Genomic DNA, 20,715 nt, shown 5'->3' with positions numbered 1-20,715 from the left:
CAAATCCACAGAAAACACAAAGGTGGGGTTCCTCAGAAAGCAGAGAACATTGGAGGAAGCTCTTAATGCATTGCAACAGAAGGAGGGGATCAATTTAGAATCAGCTCATACTGGGAATAACATTTTGCAGACCCCCTTTATCCTCCAAAGCCCATTTTAAGTACAGGTATAAATGAATTTACATTATTCAGCCCAGGGAGATTTCTTTAGATACTTGTGTATATTTGCAGGTCAACAGCTGTTTTCTTCAGTAATAAACCTGTTTAGATGCGGGCTCTTACCTGAAATGAGTTCATAAAGGCTGTAACGGTAGCGGAGGTAGTCGTGGCCCTCGAACCTCTGTGGCCATTGACACAGGGCCCGGCACTCGGAGTCTGCTTTATAGTACTCCACCAGAGCCTGCTCGAACAGAGCGATGGCTTCCTCATGGAAGCCTTTATCATACAAACTCACTGCGCCAGCAAAGGAGCGCTGTGGTAGAGGAGAAATGGAAAAATTATGAGTCAGGAATGATGGGATGAGTATTTATGATCTACAGTGTGCAGTAAAGTTATTTATGTAATGCTTGTATTGACATTTTTGTACATGAGCAAATATTTGTTTTCACTTTTAAAGTAAACCTGTAGCCAGTTCATAAAAGTTTAACAGGACCTCTGGTGCACATCATTATTCCTACAGCATGCACGATCATTTGTTTGGGATAAACAGAAGGAGCAGGGTATGGCTTAGCCTGAATGTCTGCCAGTCAGACAGGATTCCCAGTTTCCATACTTTATGAATACTTTCAAAAAAGGATCAATATGTATTTATGGTCCCTGAATAAATGTTGGTTTGGATTGGAAAGTTAAAAAAAAGACACAGAAATTGAGGATAAGTTGGAATAAATAAGATATTGCAGTTGTTATATCTGTTGAGCTTCTCTGAGAAGGTAAACATGTTGGAGCTTGACAAAGAGAGATATGTTTCTGTACATAAATGAGAGCACAAAGGATCCAAAACTGTACGGCATTCAGGGTTTAACAGCAGGATAGCACTTAAATGTCTAAAGAGGTTTCCAGTCAGGCCATTACCACAAAGGCTCCTCCATACTGTCAGTGACAAAGCTGTCATTTCCTTTTAGGAAAGATGAGAAGCACAAAAAGAATCTAGACATTTTGGCTATGATAGAAAAAAGAATGGCAAAAGGTTAAATGTATTATCTTAAACGTTATCAGGTATGATTGTCAAGGCTAGAAGGTAAGGTATAACAAATAAAAGCGATGAAATAGACTAGAATAAATAACAGTTAACACTGTTCTAGATCTTACCTGGTGAGGCCGGGCTTCTCGGTCCACAAAGTGGTCCTCTTCGACACCCTTCAGGTCTTTGTACTGCTCCAGGTTCTGACTCATCTCCACATGCTCTGGGTTGGCCTGGAAATAAGTGTGAGCCGCCGCTGCTGCCTTGTCAGGCTGCTTCAACTAAAGAGAGAAACAGAGAGAGAAGGAAAAAGCGATGTTAGTCATTAATGACAAAAACTACACAAAATAAATGAGTTTGTAATTTGATGAAGCAAATGTTTTCTTAAGGAGTTTTGAAATGTGTTACAAAAATTATGAAAACATTTGAAACGAGTTTTAAAATAAGAAAAACAGACAGACAATCTGCAGATGTTTTTCTGTAGTGTTTTTTGGACAACGAAACAGACTTAAATACGAGGGTGCATTCAAGTGTTTCCTATTGGCAAGTTATTTGGAATCAACTTCAAGGAAGTAATATTTCTGAATTGAATTAATTGGAAAGAGGAAAAATGAAAAAGATTTATGGCCACAAACCGTTTCCATCTACATCCTGTCATTAAAAAAAGCCCTCATCATAGCAACTAATGTGATGGATGAGGTCTCTGCACTTGAAGCATTTGAACTTCGTGAAAGTAAGGGAGTATTTGAATAAAATAACAGACCTCCCATCCTCTTTCTGAGAAATGTATCCAGCATAAACACAGCTGAGGGCTAGATAAGAGACGTGCGAGTAATACTGATACAGTGCAGAACATGTCTTAAGATTAAAAAGGATATAGAGCAGAGCAGCTCTCACATGATTGACAAATAAAATAACACAAATGGAAAAAGTACTTTTGAATATGTGTGAATATGTTTTATATACTAAAGTTGATGTACGCTATGCATGGAAGGTCATTTGAAATATATATTTATTGTTTAATTTAAACCATAAAGGGGACATGCAAATAACAAACAGAAGTCAGTGAGACACATGAAGCTTTGTTAAAAAGTAACATGTAACTTTTTGATATGGCTTTAGATAAAATACCACATCTTTTTACATGTTTATTCAAATATCAGCAACAGGTCCCTAGTGACCACAGTGATGTCCTGAAATGTTTATTTTCTTTACTTATTGATTAATCGACTAATAATTTTAGCAGTAGATCAAATGTCGAATCGATAAAAAAGAATATAAAGAATATGTTGACGTTTGTATGTCAACAGAGCAAGACAAATTCACTTCCATTTCAAATATATTTCAAAACAAACTATTTAACAATACTACCACAATTAAGGAAGTGGAAACATTTATTACAAGTAACACAATAAGCCTCTGCCCAATCATTACCACTGCTTTCCTCTAACATGTCAGATATATAGACCGTTACGCTCTGGTATTACACAACACAAGTTCTCTCAACCAAAAAATACTTTGCTTAGAGATCCCAGATGTCTGGTGCAAGCTTGTTTCTTGTAGATTTAAGATGATGCTTATCCCTAAAAACACAGATCGTTTCAGAACAACTACGACCAAAAGCCACCATAAGATCAGAAGACAAGATCCTGAGATCATACTTGAGCCTCAAAATAGGTCAACTTACATAACAACCTTACACAATAGTCTTTTACTGCACAGTACGACATACTCAACACAGCCAGTTTACAACACTCAAGAGAGAATAAGTCGAAGATGTATGCTGCCATGTGACATTTGTTGCATTTTAATCTCCTAGAGCAGGGGCGTCCAAACTTTTTTCACCGAGGGCCACATACAGAAACATACGAGCTGGGCCACTTATAGAGGTGAAAATTGTCTCAAAAGTTAAGTTATAAGTTAGCAAAACAAATCAAATGTAGGTGAATAATGCGCGATACTTGAAAATGCTTTCAGAAAAAAACAGCCTACATCCCGTCTGTCTTTAGGGTTTCATTTATTTTGTTGGCAGCGCATTCCTTAAAACAGAAGCCTCAGATTGCTGATAATGAGTAAATATGAAGGTTACATTTCAAGCTTGTTATAGAAATAAGTTATTGGGTTTTTTTTATCAACTAAGGTTTGTTAGAAAATGTTTTACATATAACATATATATTTGAGAAGTACAATATAAGATACGCAAATGTTTAATTTGTGGGCTACATTCCATTATACTTTTAGAATTTGCAGAGGGCCGATTCAAAATGCCCTACGGGCCGCATTTGGCTCCCGGGCCGTAGTTTGGGCACTCCTGTCCTAGAGCATAAAGTACTGACAACTGAAACTAGAAACCAGTAGAGTTATGATGTGTTTGATAGCAACTGAACTGGGAAAAATGTGAGTTGAGCACGATACAGAAGGAGGATGACAGGACGAGAAAATAAGATGCAGACAAGACACAGAGAGGTGAGAGTAGACGGAGCTTGCTCTCTTGTGAAATATTTGCAGCAACGCCTCTCAGTCACAGTAACTCAGAGACATCTGATCACATTTGTTTAGATCCTTCATGGTCCCAACAGGTGCAAATGTGAAGCAGATTCCAGTGTTTTACAGTTGAGAAGGTCAGTCTGGCATGGCTGCCAAAACCACAACAGGCTGAGAGAGCTTCTCAACACACCCAGCCTCTGTTATGACACTCAGCACTGATCCATGTCTGCCAGGAAAGACATTTGTTGTTATGAATACTTTAGTTCTGTTTGGGGGGGTTTATGAGGTGAATTGGCAAGATAAAGCTTGGGAATTCACACATTTATCCAAGAAATCTGGGAAATCTGTACACAGCTGAATGTACAGAAGTTGAAGTTGATACAAAAACAAAGCACAAAGAGGAAAACTGTTTCCACAAAGGCTGCACAATGCATAATAAAACAGACACTGAACTACTGTTCTGATGGAAGAAGCAGAAATTCTGTTTCCCACAAACAACCCAGTTCCTTATGAAGAAGGACTCTCCTGTGAGACACAACTGGGTCTCTTTCATGTGGTATTTGAAGAGGCAGGAGCGAAAAGCCCAGCTGGACATGCTTGGTTACCCGTGAAAGGCCAAAGAGTTGCAGTGGCGTCGGGTGCATTCCTGGTCAGATCACCTGGCTGGAGCCACCGGGAGACATACCATGACGACTATAGGAAAGGTGGGTGGCACATATTAAGTCCTGTGCATGTGCACTGCATGACGCATTTAATTAAATACTGTATATAAAAGCTGAATAATGCACAACTCTAAACAAGGTTAACTTGTATTCTGTGAATGATCACAAAATTCCAAGAGCAGTTCATATTCCTCATGCCATGCATTAAATACTTAAAGTGGGCATTCCTATGCTGTTATACTTACAGTACAATTGATATTAATTGGGGATGATGAACGACCAACGGCAGTTTTGAGGACTTGTATTTATTAAAATGCTGGCTGACAGATAATGAACAAACAACTACTTTCTCCCTTGTGTATTTCTAAGAATAAAACACTCAAATCAAAACCAGTTTGCCAACTGAGTTGTTACGAAAAATGCAGAGGTAAATCACAATCAGAAAAAGTAGCAATAGATTGCACATTTAGAAAAGCTGATTAAACCGAAAACTCAGTTGCAACAACTGAGCACACAATAAATCGTGGAATGCAATAAAACGCTGATGAAATCATTTTAAGTGGATCTGGGGGTGTAAGTGATGGCGCAACCTCAAACACAGAACACAGCTCTATCACGTTGCCTCTGCTGCTGCATTCCTGACAAAGTCTCCCTAAGGTTAGTCGTGGAAAACATCCTCCTTAAAGACACTATTATCGACCTGGCTTAACTGGATTTGATTATTATCTGCTGATATGTCTTTGGGAGACTCAGCAGACGTGAACTCACCTGCCTCCACCTCTTCTGGACCTGGCTTCCCTTAAGCTGATGAAAAAAATGGGCTATGGACAGGGTCAAATGTAGGTCACAGTGCTGGTCACACACAAAGCTGTTCTTGTCTACTGTAATATCTATTGCCTGGGGAAAAGAAATCCCAAAAGTTGTGAAAAGATTGAAGGCTTTTTTCCTTTATTGACAGGATTTCACAATCATAGCTAAAATTACTTGAATAAAAGAAAACCTTATCTGTTCAGGAGTTATCTGGAGCATTTGGGCAGAAATTAAGAACAATATATATATACTGAGTGTTTCATTGCATGACTAACACTTGGGTGATAGATTTACAATCATTAAAAGCTGAGCCCACACATACAAGATGGACAGGCACTACTATATTATGGAGCTGGATAATTCAATATGGATGATTTCTGGGAGTACTGTATCAAACTGTCAAAAAAACACAAAATACTCCAAGCTTCTGGATTGAAAACAGATGCTCATATATCCACCAGAGTGAAAGGTTGAAACACCCTCTCATGAGAGAGCAGAAATCAATCATGGGCTTCTTTAAAGTGAGATTGCCATCATACTGAACAGTGTATTGCAAAACAATGCAGCCTAGAAACAGTTGGGAGTGGGTAAATCAAAAAGGTTCATGCCTTGTCTGCCAAAGAGGAGAAAGTGGATACTAAGAAAGTCATTATTTTTCAGTGAAAACCTTAGTCAGTGTTAGCCACTTCGACATATATTTTTACAGTGCTCGTTATTTTGCTTATCAACGTCCAAAATGGTCTGACACAAGGATTTCAGGGATTGAATAGCAGACTACCTTGCTGCTGGAGGTACCTACATGTATACCATGCATTTAAACAGGCAAACTATCTATTCTATTCTGTGTACAAAAAGGAAACTGACTGGAAAAAGTACTTTTCATATAGAAATCAAAAAGTTGCACAAGGTTACTGCAGTGTTGATGTAACTCTTGAAAACATCTGTGCTAAATAAATGTTTCTATCTTTCAAGTTCAAAACACAAAAAACATGTTGAGCTAGCAAATCACAACAGCTAATTTGATCTGAATTCTATCAGTGATTTCTGACATGAATCTGAACAAGACTTAATATCAAAGTAACTCTCAAATCCTGCCATTAAAAGCAAACCTTTGAACACATCAGAAGTTTACATGTCGTACCACATGAGTACAGTTTTCCTCTCACATGAATTTCAAAGGAGCACCTGTAGAGGTGAATAACTAGCACTCAGTGGGAGCCCTCAGCTTACCCTCCTCACTAAACACAACCTGTGTCAGAGCTGCCGGACCGCCCTGCCACTCTGAGAGACGTGCTCTGATGTGGGCACAGACAGTGCCAAGGCAAACGCACATTTGCATGCCTTTCTCCTCTGGGCCTCATGCTTGATTCACAGGTATTTAAATAATCCTGGGCTGGCGCCACGGATGCAGAGATGATGTTGTGACAAAAAGCACGTATCCAAAATGCCACAAACAAGCCTTGAAACAGTTACAGAGAGCTACAGAAAGTGACAGAACTTGTCCCAAATAGAACCACCACCCATGTAATGATAGAGGATTTGGAAAAATGAGCTCAACAAGGGTGAAACCTGGAAAGCAGCTGTCCTAAATAGACAAGCTGTTCCCCAAGAGGTTACTAAACTAAGTGCAGTGAGCAGTTTAAAGGCTGTAAAGTGTAAACTCAAGTGCTTGTCATTTTGTTGAACACTCTGAATACCTCATCAACCCACAACATTCTCTGGTCAGATACGGGGGGTGGGGGCCTGCAAAAGCAATGCTCATACATTTACTTCATGTCGAGATGGGCCAGATGTGCAGGGATGAGACAGAGGACAAGGTTTGTAAACTCTCAAGCATAACCATAAATGAAATGAAAGTGTGTGCTGTAACATTCATATTATCTTGTGATTTAATTAAAAACAATTGTAATTACTTTTCCCCCTCCCACACTGTTGCTGCACAAACTAGTTTCAAGTGTTCCCTCATCTTAAAGGCAGTGTTTAGACCTGCAAGGACACAGAATCAACTTTTACTGTCAGTCAACCCAAACTCAACTCACAGTTCACTGCATTGGCCAATCAAATGTGTACATTCCTGCATTGCAGTTCTGCTGTTTAGCTCCTGCTCATCAAACAGAGGGTTAGGTAAGAGTTCGGCAGCTGATAAACATTAAAACAAATTCAAAGTACTGAAATTGGACTTCTTTTTATCTTCTCACACATACAATTAACAATACACCCACACCGTTCCAGACATTTTCAGTCACTCCCCTTAAGTGCTAATTGCTTATGTCATACAGCTGCAGTGAAATGAATCATTTAGCCTGCTAAATCCTAAATAACCATTCCTGGACTAAATGGCCTCAAGCCAGTTTGCAATGAACGTATTCCAGCAGAAACATCTGCAACAGTGATAACAGCATCCTTATAGAGCCAATAATGGTTTTAAGTTGAAGTATGAGGGGGGGTGTCTGCTTAAGAAAGGTCAATGTGATACAGCTGTTTAGGAATGTACCTCAGAGGAACTCAAATTATCAGAAAAAACACAAAAGAAGTTTCACCTCAACCTGTGCTTGTAAAATCTTTGAAGGATGGAAAGAAAAGCTTGTCTTTAAAACACATTAAAGTCAAACTGGGATCTGGTTTGAAATATAAAAGGATAATAACTATCAAAAGCAACCTAAATCTATGGATTTATAAACACATTTGTGCGCCACAGCTGGGCCCTAAACCTTACAGCCATCTGCTTAAGGAGCACTTATATGTTTGAACGTATCCCAGGAGTGTTTTAATGGGAAGGATATTTACTCGTCTCTAAACACAGTAGTCATTTTTCTGACCAGACCAATGGGAAAGTTTACTGTCACTAAACCAATATTTGTGTAATGAGTTGGAGGGTTTGAGGCCTTTGTCGCAAATATCCCCCAAACAAGCACGTAAAACACATAATCATCTCACTTTGGGTCGAGAGCAGACATAACAAAGCCAAACATTTCAGCTGTTTAGACACAACATGATTTAAAGTTTATGATGAGAGAAGAAAGTCCATGTTTGCGTTTACACTGTAAATGGTTCACAGCAGGAAACACTTTGAGGAAAGGGGTGCTTCGCTTCCTTTTGGCTTAATTTATGAGAAGGGTTGGGTATCAAAACTCAATACTGTATTGGTACCACTTGAACTGCGTCCGAAGCACAGACTACCAACAACTGTTGAATTACTCAAGAGCTTAATAGTTATTGAGCTGCTGCTTTAGTTAAATATTATTTTAAAGATTGGCTTTGGTTCAATTAACAAAAAAGAGTACCGTTTAGTTATTAGTGCCAAAACTCAGCTTTCATATTTGTACAACAATAGGTCAATACAAATAAAAATAATCAGATCACTTTAGTAAACAAGTGAAAAATCCATAAATCTAGAAGAAGTCCCACTGTATAAATAAAGCTGGATATAATAGAGCTTTTACTTTCCTATAATAATATATATTTTTTTCCTTTAAGTTCGCTATTTTCTTCACTCAGCTTTCCCTTTATGATAATATTCATGATCATGGAAAATCAGCAAATAGATGATGTACTCTCATTGAATGCAGAGTGGTTTTTCTACTCATATCAACAATGAAGTCTCTATGTTTTTCAAAGTCATGGTCCATTAAATTGATGAGTTTTGAGCCTGAGAAAACACATGGCACTTTGATATGAGCATCAGGTTGGAAAGAAGAATCAGAGTACTTCCAAATACATGTAAATCATCAACAAATGGAAGAAGATTTGGGTTTACATTTCCATGATGATGAGAGTTGCATATGCCTAAAGACTCTATTAAGTCAAACTTTGTGTTGCCAGTGATAGTTGTATAAGCGATGCGGAGGCGAGGTATTGGCACCAATGCCTGGCACAAGCAATTCACTGTAGGAAAGTTTGTCTAACTGAATGATTACCTCCCCATGAGGCGAGCACCCCACTTCCTTCCACTCTGGATCGTTTCAAAGGCACACAGCGAACACTTTGATTGACGATTCAAGGAACTTCAGAAATTCCTGGAAGTCTGGAAAATAACTTATGTCTGTTTTCAAGTGTTTACACTGAAAGATCCCCTGTAAGACAATACAGCAGAACCCTTGACTTAAGTAGGGTTTGACAAGATGATGCGGAAGACATTGTAGTGGACACACACACTTGCACATCTTTAGAAATGCACACTTGAGCACCAAGAACGAAGCGGGTGCTCATGATGTAAGTGTGAGACTAATTGGACAGGAAAACATTACAGCCTCGACAAATGAAACTCTCCATCATTTACCCTTAAGTCTTTCATTCCATTAACTTTGATGGACAAAAGGCTGCTTCCGCTTATGCTTACTGTTCACACAGGCCGCATAACGTCTTTACTGTACAAGGCAGGTGTGAATTAGACGCTTGATAATCTCAGCTAAATGAACCAGACAAGGGTTTGTTTTTGCTCTGCTGCTAAATCAAATAACACTTTAACACAAGACCTGGACTGTAACTCATATGTTTGCAATGCCAGGCAGGAAACCAGCCAGCCGGTCAGTGTGTACATTACATGCAACATGGCCAACACGTTAAGCACATGCTGTGGAAAGAAATGAGGGGAGCTTTTCCTCTATGTGATGTCATGGGTTAAAGTTGTCCACCTTGATGTCTTCCCTCCCTCTGCTCCTTGCTCTCGACATCGAACCAACCCTCTTTCTCTCATCTGTCCGTCCCGCTGACAGCTCAGCACAGTGGCCTCTTTCTGCTTGTCCTCGCCCCACCCTGGGCCGGAGTGTGTTCCTCCTAGAAGGTCATGTCAAAGGAATGCCTCACCGCTGTCGCTGCTAAAAAGCCTCTTTCATTACCCAGTGATACACACAGGACGAATGACAGCGTTCACTTTTTTCTTCACTGGTCTTCAACTATCCTTAAAACCCCCAGCAGGCAGAAACAGTCCATCAATTAGAAAACTGTGGTAGAACAATAACAATGCCACTGTTGACTCTGTGTTGTTGTTGCATGCCTGAGCTGTGTGCGCTGAAGCTGCTGGCTTGGATTAGAGAGAAATATGAGTGAACGTATTTGAGCAACGCATCCTGAACTCAGAAAGATTGTGGAGCAGCCCCTCATGATCCAGAATAAATTAGTTATCAAAACACAATTAATATCTATTATGAGCTTATCTGGATCAGGCAACAGGTCTTGCTTTTGGTGCATCCGTAGTTGTGTCTGCCCTGTGGCTGACATCATTTGGCTGTATAGAAAGAAATGACTGCTTCCATTATCGTCTCCATCCCCATTGACAGCTTAGTTAAGCTTTGTGGGAGTTAACACTGAGAGGCTACACAACATTTTTCTCTAAGCTATCCTGAGGCCACCTGACACCACACCGGCTACTGTACCCTTAGTCAACCATCACACTCTTTCCCATGTCTGATCTTGCTTCCTGGGCAGTTTCAGGACACACAAAGGCAGCTTTGTATGGAAACCTCAAAAACACAAGGTGCGTACGTTTTAAGTAGTGCAGACGGGCTGGAAAATCACCTATAATGTCTCCCTCCTCCCCCGTCGCCTAGATGCCCTCCGCCCGACACCTTCCTCACGTTCTCTCCTGCCCAAAATACAGTAACACACACACACTCTTTTCTCTCTGGAACTTCTAAATACAGCTGCACACGCCCACTGACCGACGTCTTATTTTTACGCCACAATCAAACTATCTATTCTATTCTGTGTACAAAAAGGAAACTGACTGGAAAAAGTACTTTTCATATAGAAATCAAAAAGTTGCACAAGGTTACTGCAGTGTTGATGTAACTCTTGAAAACATCTGTGCTAAATAAATGTTTCTATCTTTCAAGTTCAAAACACAAAAAACATGTTGAGCTAGCAAATCACAACAGCTAATTTGATCTGAATTCTATCAGTGATTTCTGACATGAATCTGAACAAGACTTAATATCAAAGTAACTCTCAAATCCTGCCATTAAAAGCAAACCTTTGAACACATCAGAAGTTTACATGTCGTACCACATGAGTACAGTTTTCCTCTCACATGAATTTCAAAGGAGCACCTGTAGAGGTGAATAACTAGCACTCAGTGGGAGCCCTCAGCTTACCCTCCTCACTAAACACAACCTGTGTCAGAGCTGCCGGACCGCCCTGCCACTCTGAGAGACGTGCTCTGATGTGGGCACAGACAGTGCCAAGGCAAACGCACATTTGCATGCCTTTCTCCTCTGGGCCTCATGCTTGATTCACAGGTATTTAAATAATCCTGGGCTGGCGCCACGGATGCAGAGATGATGTTGTGACAAAAAGCACGTATCCAAAATGCCACAAACAAGCCTTGAAACAGTTACAGAGAGCTACAGAAAGTGACAGAACTTGTCCCAAATAGAACCACCACCCATGTAATGATAGAGGATTTGGAAAAATGAGCTCAACAAGGGTGAAACCTGGAAAGCAGCTGTCCTAAATAGACAAGCTGTTCCCCAAGAGGTTACTAAACTAAGTGCAGTGAGCAGTTTAAAGGCTGTAAAGTGTAAACTCAAGTGCTTGTCATTTTGTTGAACACTCTGAATACCTCATCAACCCACAACATTCTCTGGTCAGATACGGGGGGGTGGGGGCCTGCAAAAGCAATGCTCATACATTTACTTCATGTCGAGATGGGCCAGATGTGCAGGGATGAGACAGAGGACAAGGTTTGTAAACTCTCAAGCATAACCATAAATGAAATGAAAGTGTGTGCTGTAACATTCATATTATCTTGTGATTTAATTAAAAACAATTGTAATTACTTTTCCCCCTCCCACACTGTTGCTGCACAAACTAGTTTCAAGTGTTCCCTCATCTTAAAGGCAGTGTTTAGACCTGCAAGGACACAGAATCAACTTTTACTGTCAGTCAACCCAAACTCAACTCACAGTTCACTGCATTGGCCAATCAAATGTGTACATTCCTGCATTGCAGTTCTGCTGTTTAGCTCCTGCTCATCAAACAGAGGGTTAGGTAAGAGTTCGGCAGCTGATAAACATTAAAACAAATTCAAAGTACTGAAATTGGACTTCTTTTTATCTTCTCACACATACAATTAACAATACACCCACACCGTTCCAGACATTTTCAGTCACTCCCCTTAAGTGCTAATTGCTTATGTCATACAGCTGCAGTGAAATGAATCATTTAGCCTGCTAAATCCTAAATAACCATTCCTGGACTAAATGGCCTCAAGCCAGTTTGCAATGAACGTATTCCAGCAGAAACATCTGCAACAGTGATAACAGCATCCTTATAGAGCCAATAATGGTTTTAAGTTGAAGTATGAGGGGGGGTGTCTGCTTAAGAAAGGTCAATGTGATACAGCTGTTTAGGAATGTACCTCAGAGGAACTCAAATTATCAGAAAAAACACAAAAGAAGTTTCACCTCAACCTGTGCTTGTAAAATCTTTGAAGGATGGAAAGAAAAGCTTGTCTTTAAAACACATTAAAGTCAAACTGGGATCTGGTTTGAAATATAAAAGGATAATAACTATCAAAAGCAACCTAAATCTATGGATTTATAAACACATTTGTGCGCCACAGCTGGGCCCTAAACCTTACAGCCATCTGCTTAAGGAGCACTTATATGTTTGAACGTATCCCAGGAGTGTTTTAATGGGAAGGATATTTACTCGTCTCTAAACACAGTAGTCATTTTTCTGACCAGACCAATGGGAAAGTTTACTGTCACTAAACCAATATTTGTGTAATGAGTTGGAGGGTTTGAGGCCTTTGTCGCAAATATCCCCCAAACAAGCACGTAAAACACATAATCATCTCACTTTGGGTCGAGAGCAGACATAACAAAGCCAAACATTTCAGCTGTTTAGACACAACATGATTTAAAGTTTATGATGAGAGAAGAAAGTCCATGTTTGCGTTTACACTGTAAATGGTTCACAGCAGGAAACACTTTGAGGAAAGGGGTGCTTCGCTTCCTTTTGGCTTAATTTATGAGAAGGGTTGGGTATCAAAACTCAATACTGTATTGGTACCACTTGAACTGCGTCCGAAGCACAGACTACCAACAACTGTTGAATTACTCAAGAGCTTAATAGTTATTGAGCTGCTGCTTTAGTTAAATATTATTTTAAAGATTGGCTTTGGTTCAATTAACAAAAAAGAGTACCGTTTAGTTATTAGTGCCAAAACTCAGCTTTCATATTTGTACAACAATAGGTCAATACAAATAAAAATAATCAGATCACTTTAGTAAACAAGTGAAAAATCCATAAATCTAGAAGAAGTCCCACTGTATAAATAAAGCTGGATATAATAGAGCTTTTACTTTCCTATAATAATATATATTTTTTTCCTTTAAGTTCGCTATTTTCTTCACTCAGCTTTCCCTTTATGATAATATTCATGATCATGGAAAATCATCAAATAGATGATGTACTTTCATTGAATGCAGAGTGGTCTTTCTACTCGTATCAACAATGAAGTCTCTATGTTTTTCAAAGTCATGGTCCATTAAATTGATGAGTTTTGAGCCTGAGAAAACACATGGCACTTTGATATGAGCATCAGGTTGGAAAGAAGAATCAGAGTACTTCCAAATACATGTAAATCATCAACAAATGGAAGAAGATTTGGGTTTACATTTCCATGATGATGAGAGTTGCATATGCCTAAAGACTCTATTAAGTCAAACTTTGTGTTGCCAGTGATAGTTGTATAAGCGATGCGGAGGCGAGGTATTGGCACCAATGCCTGGCACAAGCAATTCACTGTAGGAAAGTTTGTCTAACTGAATGATTACCTCCCCATGAGGCGAGCACCCCACTTCCTTCCACTCTGGATCGTTTCAAAGGCACACAGCGAACACTTTGATTGACGATTCAAGGAACTTCAGAAATTCCTGGAAGTCTGGAAAATAACTTATGTCTGTTTTCAAGTGTTTACACTGAAAGATCCCCTGTAAGACAATACAGCAGAACCCTTGACTTAAGTAGGGTTTGACAAGATGATGCGGAAGACATTGTAGTGGACACACACACTTGCACATCTTTAGAAATGCACACTTGAGCACCAAGAACGAAGCGGGTGCTCATGATGTAAGTGTGAGACTAATTGGACAGGAAAACATTACAGCCTCGACAAATGAAACTCTCCATCATTTACCCTTAAGTCTTTCATTCCATTAACTTTGATGGACAAAAGGCTGCTTCCGCTTATGCTTACTGTTCACACAGGCCGCATAACGTCTTTACTGTACAAGGCAGGTGTGAATTAGACGCTTGATAATCTCAGCTAAATGAACCAGACAAGGGTTTGTTTTTGCTCTGCTGCTAAATCAAATAACACTTTAACACAAGACCTGGACTGTAACTCATATGTTTGCAATGCCAGGCAGGAAACCAGCCAGCCGGTCAGTGTGTACATTACATGCAACATGGCCAACACGTTAAGCACATGCTGTGGAAAGAAATGAGGGGAGCTTTTCCTCTATGTGATGTCATGGGTTAAAGTTGTCCACCTTGATGTCTTCCCTCCCTCTGCTCCTTGCTCTCGACATCGAACCAACCCTCTTTCTCTCATCTGTCCGTCCCGCTGACAGCTCAGCACAGTGGCCTCTTTCTGCTTGTCCTCGCCCCACCCTGGGCCGGAGTGTGTTCCTCCTAGAAGGTCATGTCAAAGGAATGCCTCACCGCTGTCGCTGCTAAAAAGCCTCTTTCATTACCCAGTGATACACACAGGACGAATGACAGCGTTCACTTTTTTCTTCACTGGTCTTCAACTATCCTTAAAACCCCCAGCAGGCAGAAACAGTCCATCAATTAGAAAACTGTGGTAGAACAATAACAATGCCACTGTTGACTCTGTGTTGTTGTTGCATGCCTGAGCTGTGTGCGCTGAAGCTGCTGGCTTGGATTAGAGAGAAATATGAGTGAACGTATTTGAGCAACGCATCCTGAACTCAGAAAGATTGTGGAGCAGCCCCTCATGATCCAGAATAAATTAGTTATCAAAACACAATTAATATCTATTATGAGCTTATCTGGATCAGGCAACAGGTCTTGCTTTTGGTGCATCCGTAGTTGTGTCTGCCCTGTGGCTGACATCATTTGGCTGTATAGAAAGAAATGACTGCTTCCATTATCGTCTCCATCCCCATTGACAGCTTAGTTAAGCTTTGTGGGAGTTAACACTGAGAGGCTACACAACATTTTTCTCTAAGCTATCCTGAGGCCACCTGACACCACACCGGCTACTGTACCCTTAGTCAACCATCACACTCTTTCCCATGTCTGATCTTGCTTCCTGGGCAGTTTCAGGACACACAAAGGCAGCTTTGTATGGAAACCTCAAAAACACAAGGTGCGTACGTTTTAAGTAGTGCAGACGGGCTGGAAAATCACCTATAATGTCTCCCTCCTCCCCCGTCGCCTAGATGCCCTCCGCCCGACACCTTCCTCACGTTCTCTCCTGCCCAAAATACAGTAACACACACACACTCTTTTCTCTCTGGAACTTCTAAATACAGCTGCACACGCCCACTGACCGACGTCTTATTTTTACGCCACAATCCTCTGATCTCACACTCCACCAGTTTCCATTCACATAAAGGTGCCTTTTTCAAGACTGGAAAAACACCCTCTAACTGGAACCAGAAATCTGAAATGTGACTAACAGTTGTGTTTTGTCTCTCTAACTTTGCTTTCAGTAGAGATGTGCTATGTGTATTGAAGGTGTATACAGACTGGAACTGGAGCCCACACATCAGAAACCAGCAGGCAGCTTTTTCCTCAGAAACCTCTACTGTGTTGCAACAGCTTAAAGGAATAGTGTGAAATATACTTTTTTGCTTTCTTGCTTAGAGTCACTGCATATCTGTAGGAGTTGCAGTACGCTGCTCTTCCAGGCATTTAATGCCATTGGACATGTTATTTTCCCATCTATTTATGCTGTTAAATCCAATTCTTTTATGTTTTATTAATGGATATTGTGGAGGTTTTAACACTTTTATCGGCATTGTAGCTGGTGTGACACCATACCAAGATAACTCCAAAGAAAGCAAAAGCCAGATTCTTACATTAAAGGGGCCCTATTATGCTCATTTTTCAGTTCATATGTGTATTTTGTGCTTCTTCTGTGACATGTTAACATAATTAAATGATTTAAATGGCCTTAGTTTTCCTGCCTGTGCTGCAGCACCTCTTTTCACCCTCTGTCTGAAACCACAACCCAGTCTGATCTGACTGGGTTAGCTGGCCATCTCTGTTGTGATTGGTCAACCACGTAGAGATGTCCCTTAGCCTGTCAAGGACAATCAGTTGAAGCGCTAACCAAAAGAAGCGCAAGTGTTACATAGTGATGACACTATATCGCTGAGGTACACTAATGAGTCCACCTAGGGATTTTTGCCTTTGCAGACCATTTACAAGCGCAAAAACCTATATAATAAACTACAGGAAAGGGAAACCCCCCAAAAGCATAACAGGGCCCCTTTTACATGTTTGTCTCAGAAGTTACCAATATCTCAGAGGCGAAGGACTGAACCACTTCTAAATGTTGTAGACCTTTAACTATGTTTCCCTATAAAGCTCCAGAGATGAGGGGATTTCCCTTCTGAGATGAACTTTACAAGGTCCAGCACATTTGAAGGAACATTTACGAGCCCGCCACTCACAGAGCTGGGGGTTGGAGGTCACCCGTTCATATGAACATTTGCACATTCAGCGTTTCCACTGGTTGTATAAGTAGAGGTGAGCATGCTCTGAGGTTTAAGTATAAATCTTAAGCAGACAAATGTTTAGTTCAAACACAACAGAGTCTTCAAGAAAGCACAAAGGAGTATGCTATGATGAACTGTGTGTAAGTGTGTGTTTGTGTGTGGCAGCCAGTGTGTGTGCCACAGCAGACAAAGCCAGCATTCATTAAGCCACTCACTGCAGTTCTCACCCTGTCCAGCCCCTTCATACCCTAGAGAGATATAAAATATAATTGTTCATGCTGAAATCAATCTAGTGTTCAAACAATGAGACACTTCTAAAAACTAACACGCTATAAACAACGCCCACAACTCTCAACTTGAGCTGGGAGACTGAAATGCATCTGAGAACAAATAATGGATGCAAGAATCACTAATATTTCTACATTAAGAATAACAGGAGAGTTTTACATTAGGAAACTATTGGAAGCCATCAAACATTTGCCTTTTAATGCAAAACAAATCGGAAAAAACTGAAAGTGAGCATGAAGGAGCAACTTCCCATGTCACTCAAGAATGTTTACCAGCATATTTGATTATGAATAAGGGGCTGTCATACCGGAAACATCATCATCTAACAGACTTAAAAACCAGCTGATTTTGAAGATATGAAACGGTTGAAGTGCCCTGGAGAAGTATTTCCTGGGTCAGACTTCAAGCAAAGCTTTTTTTTTCTTGTGAATAGACACACCTTTCTCTGAGGGCTAAATCAAACAATGACAGAGCAGCCCAATGATTAAGCATAGACACAGCCCATCAATCAAGTTGCAGCCTTCTGAGCCCTGGAAGAGAACCCCCCAAGGATACTTCAGACATGGAAAATATCAAGAAATGTCCAAGGAAATAAGCCAAAACAGAAAAGCCTGCATGATTTAAGGATTACCTAAAAGGAGAGAAGAATGCATTTCCCATAGTCTCATTCTTAAGCTGCTAGTGGTATGCCTGCTTGAGACTAAGCTAACCAGATCCTTAACAAAGCATGACTCAAATGACCAGTAGTCCATCATATGAAGCCTTCCTCTGCCTTTCAGTTCAGTTTTTCTGAAGACAAAATGGTCCTGTGACAGGTTCCTTGCCAAAAGAATAATCTTCCCATGCACCCAATAGGTGAGATGAAGTTTACAGTAAGTGTCTCTCCCCTCCCTTTGGCGATATCATCTTAGTTCCCCTGCAGAGACCACCACTAGAGAGGATGCAACCGGATCCAGGATAAGATCCCTGTGGGGCTGAACAATCAGACGTTATGAGAGGAGAGGAGCTTAGTGGTCAGCTGCAAAAGGGGAGGCAAGAAAAGCAGACACAGGTTGGAGTTGTAAACACTCAGCGGGAGGTAAAAGACAGATTCCAGCTGAGAAGATATGAGCTGTGTCGCTTTAGGCTGCTGTTGTGAGAGACAAACATGAAGCTTCTTGTGTTTCCCTCCATCTCTTCCTACAGCAATATAAAGAACACATGGTGCTTAATATCATGCAACACTTATCCTTGCCTGCTATACATTTGCATTGTTTCACATCCACCACCAGCTGGGATTGATTTAGGATGTTTTTTCATTACAGAGCGAGTTCAGCTGATTATTTAAGATTGGCCTCTGGCGTCTCATAAATCTGGGACAGTAGTGGGAGGCTTTTTTGTTGTGTTGTCCAATAAAGAAAAGAAAAACAAAGACAAACCAAACCTTTAATACCTGTGAAATATATATGTGTGGTAAATCAAGTAAGCCTATTTAAGTATGAAAACATCAATACAAATTAGAACCAACTGTTGGATGTACATTTCCTTGACAGGCTGAAACCATTATTGCGGATAAAAGGACATTCTTGAAATAGAATGCCTCCAACCAACAACCGAGAAATCTTTTTAAGCGGCAACGCTAAAGAAAGATTTGCATGAATATGTGCAAAAACACACACTTCTACATTACCCACTGGGGGATCTTGGCACAGACTACATTCATGTGACAGCAACAATAATTCACATTTATTGTGACTGCATTTTAAGAGAAAAACTACACTCTGCACATTATGTGATGATACAGAGGGTAATAAATCTTCAGAGGTCTTGTCGGGAGGAAAAAGCTGACAAGACCTAATTTCAGACATTCTTTCAGCCCGACACCACTTCCCTCTGGGGAGCCGTTTCAAATACCTTGCCACCTTGCCCTGCCGGGGGTCCACACACCGCCACATTTCATCTGGCTTTTTATACACACTCGCTGTGAATTGGAGTGTGTGGACAGGTGTGCGAAAAAACTCAAAGTTGTGAATTTGTTTGTATGTGTGAGAGGCCATGTCTGTCGGCTGGAGTGTGAGCCAGTGATCATAACTCTTCTATACGAGTGTGTGCACACATGAGAACATGAGGGGAGTTACTGCAGACACTGTTCTCTAAAATACAATTGGGAAAGGCTTTGCTGTGAGACCTTACTGCATATTAAGGGCTAGGGGATCTAAAGATAACCATGATCTTTATATATTATGATACTTCTTACCAAATATAAAAGGTAATGTTCTGGGGTTGACCTCTGGTATGTTGAACAAATAAATTAACAATGAGACTTTTGATGAATAATGATCATTAATGTGGATTGAATATGATTGTTAAGGCAATAACAGAACAGCTAGGCCAGTTCAGACAATTACATCACGTAACTGTGTTGTAGCCTTTCAAACCAGAAATGGAAAACACAAATGCAATATTACAAAATCTCGAGTCTTATATCACTATGCTTATCATATTGATTTATTGATCAGCCTTATGAAAAATAATCAGATTTTCACAAAAATGTTAATTACAGTGTTTTTTACGAGGTATCCTCCACTCAAATAACATCACCGTCTTTGTAGCTTAATTGGTAAATGTAATTGTGGCCCCCCCAGGGAGTGGTGGAGGTAAATCTCTTCAAAGGCCTTGGAAAGTGATTTGCGCTTTCTCCATAAACACCACATGCTCCTGTTGCTGCTGTCACATTACATGAATCTAGTTTTCTTGACACACAGCATGATGACTGGAATTCAGTCCAAATAAACTCTCACACTCACACACCACGCTTCAGATCACATGATATTGATTACATGTTCCCAAGATCCATATGATCTGAGTGTGTGTGTGTGTGTGTGTGTGTGTGTGTGTGTGTGTGTGTGTGTGTGTCATGTACTGTATATGAGAGGATCATGTCTACAATAGGCAAATCCAAATGATCAGTTTTTGCTGCATTGCCATCAAGTTAAGTGTTGATTACTCTTTGTTTTGCAAACTCAGGGATAAAGACATATGTTTTGTGAAAGAAAAGTCAGTATATAAGTCAGTGTTAGCAAGCAAGTCTGTGCCTGCCCACCTCTTCCTGTCTACGGCTGAACCCCCTGCGCAGACGGCGACTCGCCTTTCTGCATTTTGCTTTGATGTGACTGGCTGTGAGCGGCTGGACAAGGCTGAGGTCAGGGGTCGTGTGTTGGCAGGCTGATAACTTAGTGGTGAGACGTCCCAGGAAGGAGCATGCTTCACATTCTCAAACAGTGACAGAGGAGCTGTGGTGTTAAGATGAGACAGTCAGAGCTGGATGCAACTACAGCAAACCAACATATGGAGAGAAACTCGGATGTGATCATAGCTCCAATAAAAGTATTTTCATTATAAAAGTTTCAAATGACATTTTAGATGGAGTTAGGAACTTCTTTGACTCAGGAGCATTTCAGAGTATAGCGGAAGCTAAGTTTGTCGAGTGGATGATAGAATTTGGATGTTAAGAGAAGGGCTTTGAAGATAGAAAATGCACAGGAAGCGCACCTCTGTCAAGTTTGAAAGGAGTAATAAGGTTTTCCACCTTGATTCCAACAAAAGTTCTCCAT

At 40.4% G+C, this 20,715-nt stretch overlaps 1 protein-coding gene across 1 annotated transcript in view; it reads right to left on the bottom strand.

The window, feature by feature from the left end:
• p3h2 (prolyl 3-hydroxylase 2) overlaps positions 1-20,715 on the bottom strand; it is a 59,239-nt gene that overhangs the window by 12,481 nt on the left and 26,043 nt on the right. The window contains exons 2-3 of the mRNA XM_063891541.1: positions 1,308-1,460; positions 282-471 (exon numbers count right to left, since the gene is read on the bottom strand). Of these exons, the coding sequence (XP_063747611.1) occupies positions 282-471; positions 1,308-1,460 (343 nt within the window). The remainder of the gene's footprint in view (positions 1-281; positions 472-1,307; positions 1,461-20,715) is intronic.

This window comes from Eleginops maclovinus, chromosome 9, assembly GCF_036324505.1.
Source record: "Eleginops maclovinus isolate JMC-PN-2008 ecotype Puerto Natales chromosome 9, JC_Emac_rtc_rv5, whole genome shotgun sequence".
Lineage (NCBI taxonomy): Eukaryota > Metazoa > Chordata > Actinopteri > Perciformes > Eleginopidae > Eleginops > Eleginops maclovinus.
The sequence above is the reverse complement of the archived record's forward strand: the minus strand, read 5'-3'. Positions and strand labels throughout refer to the sequence as shown.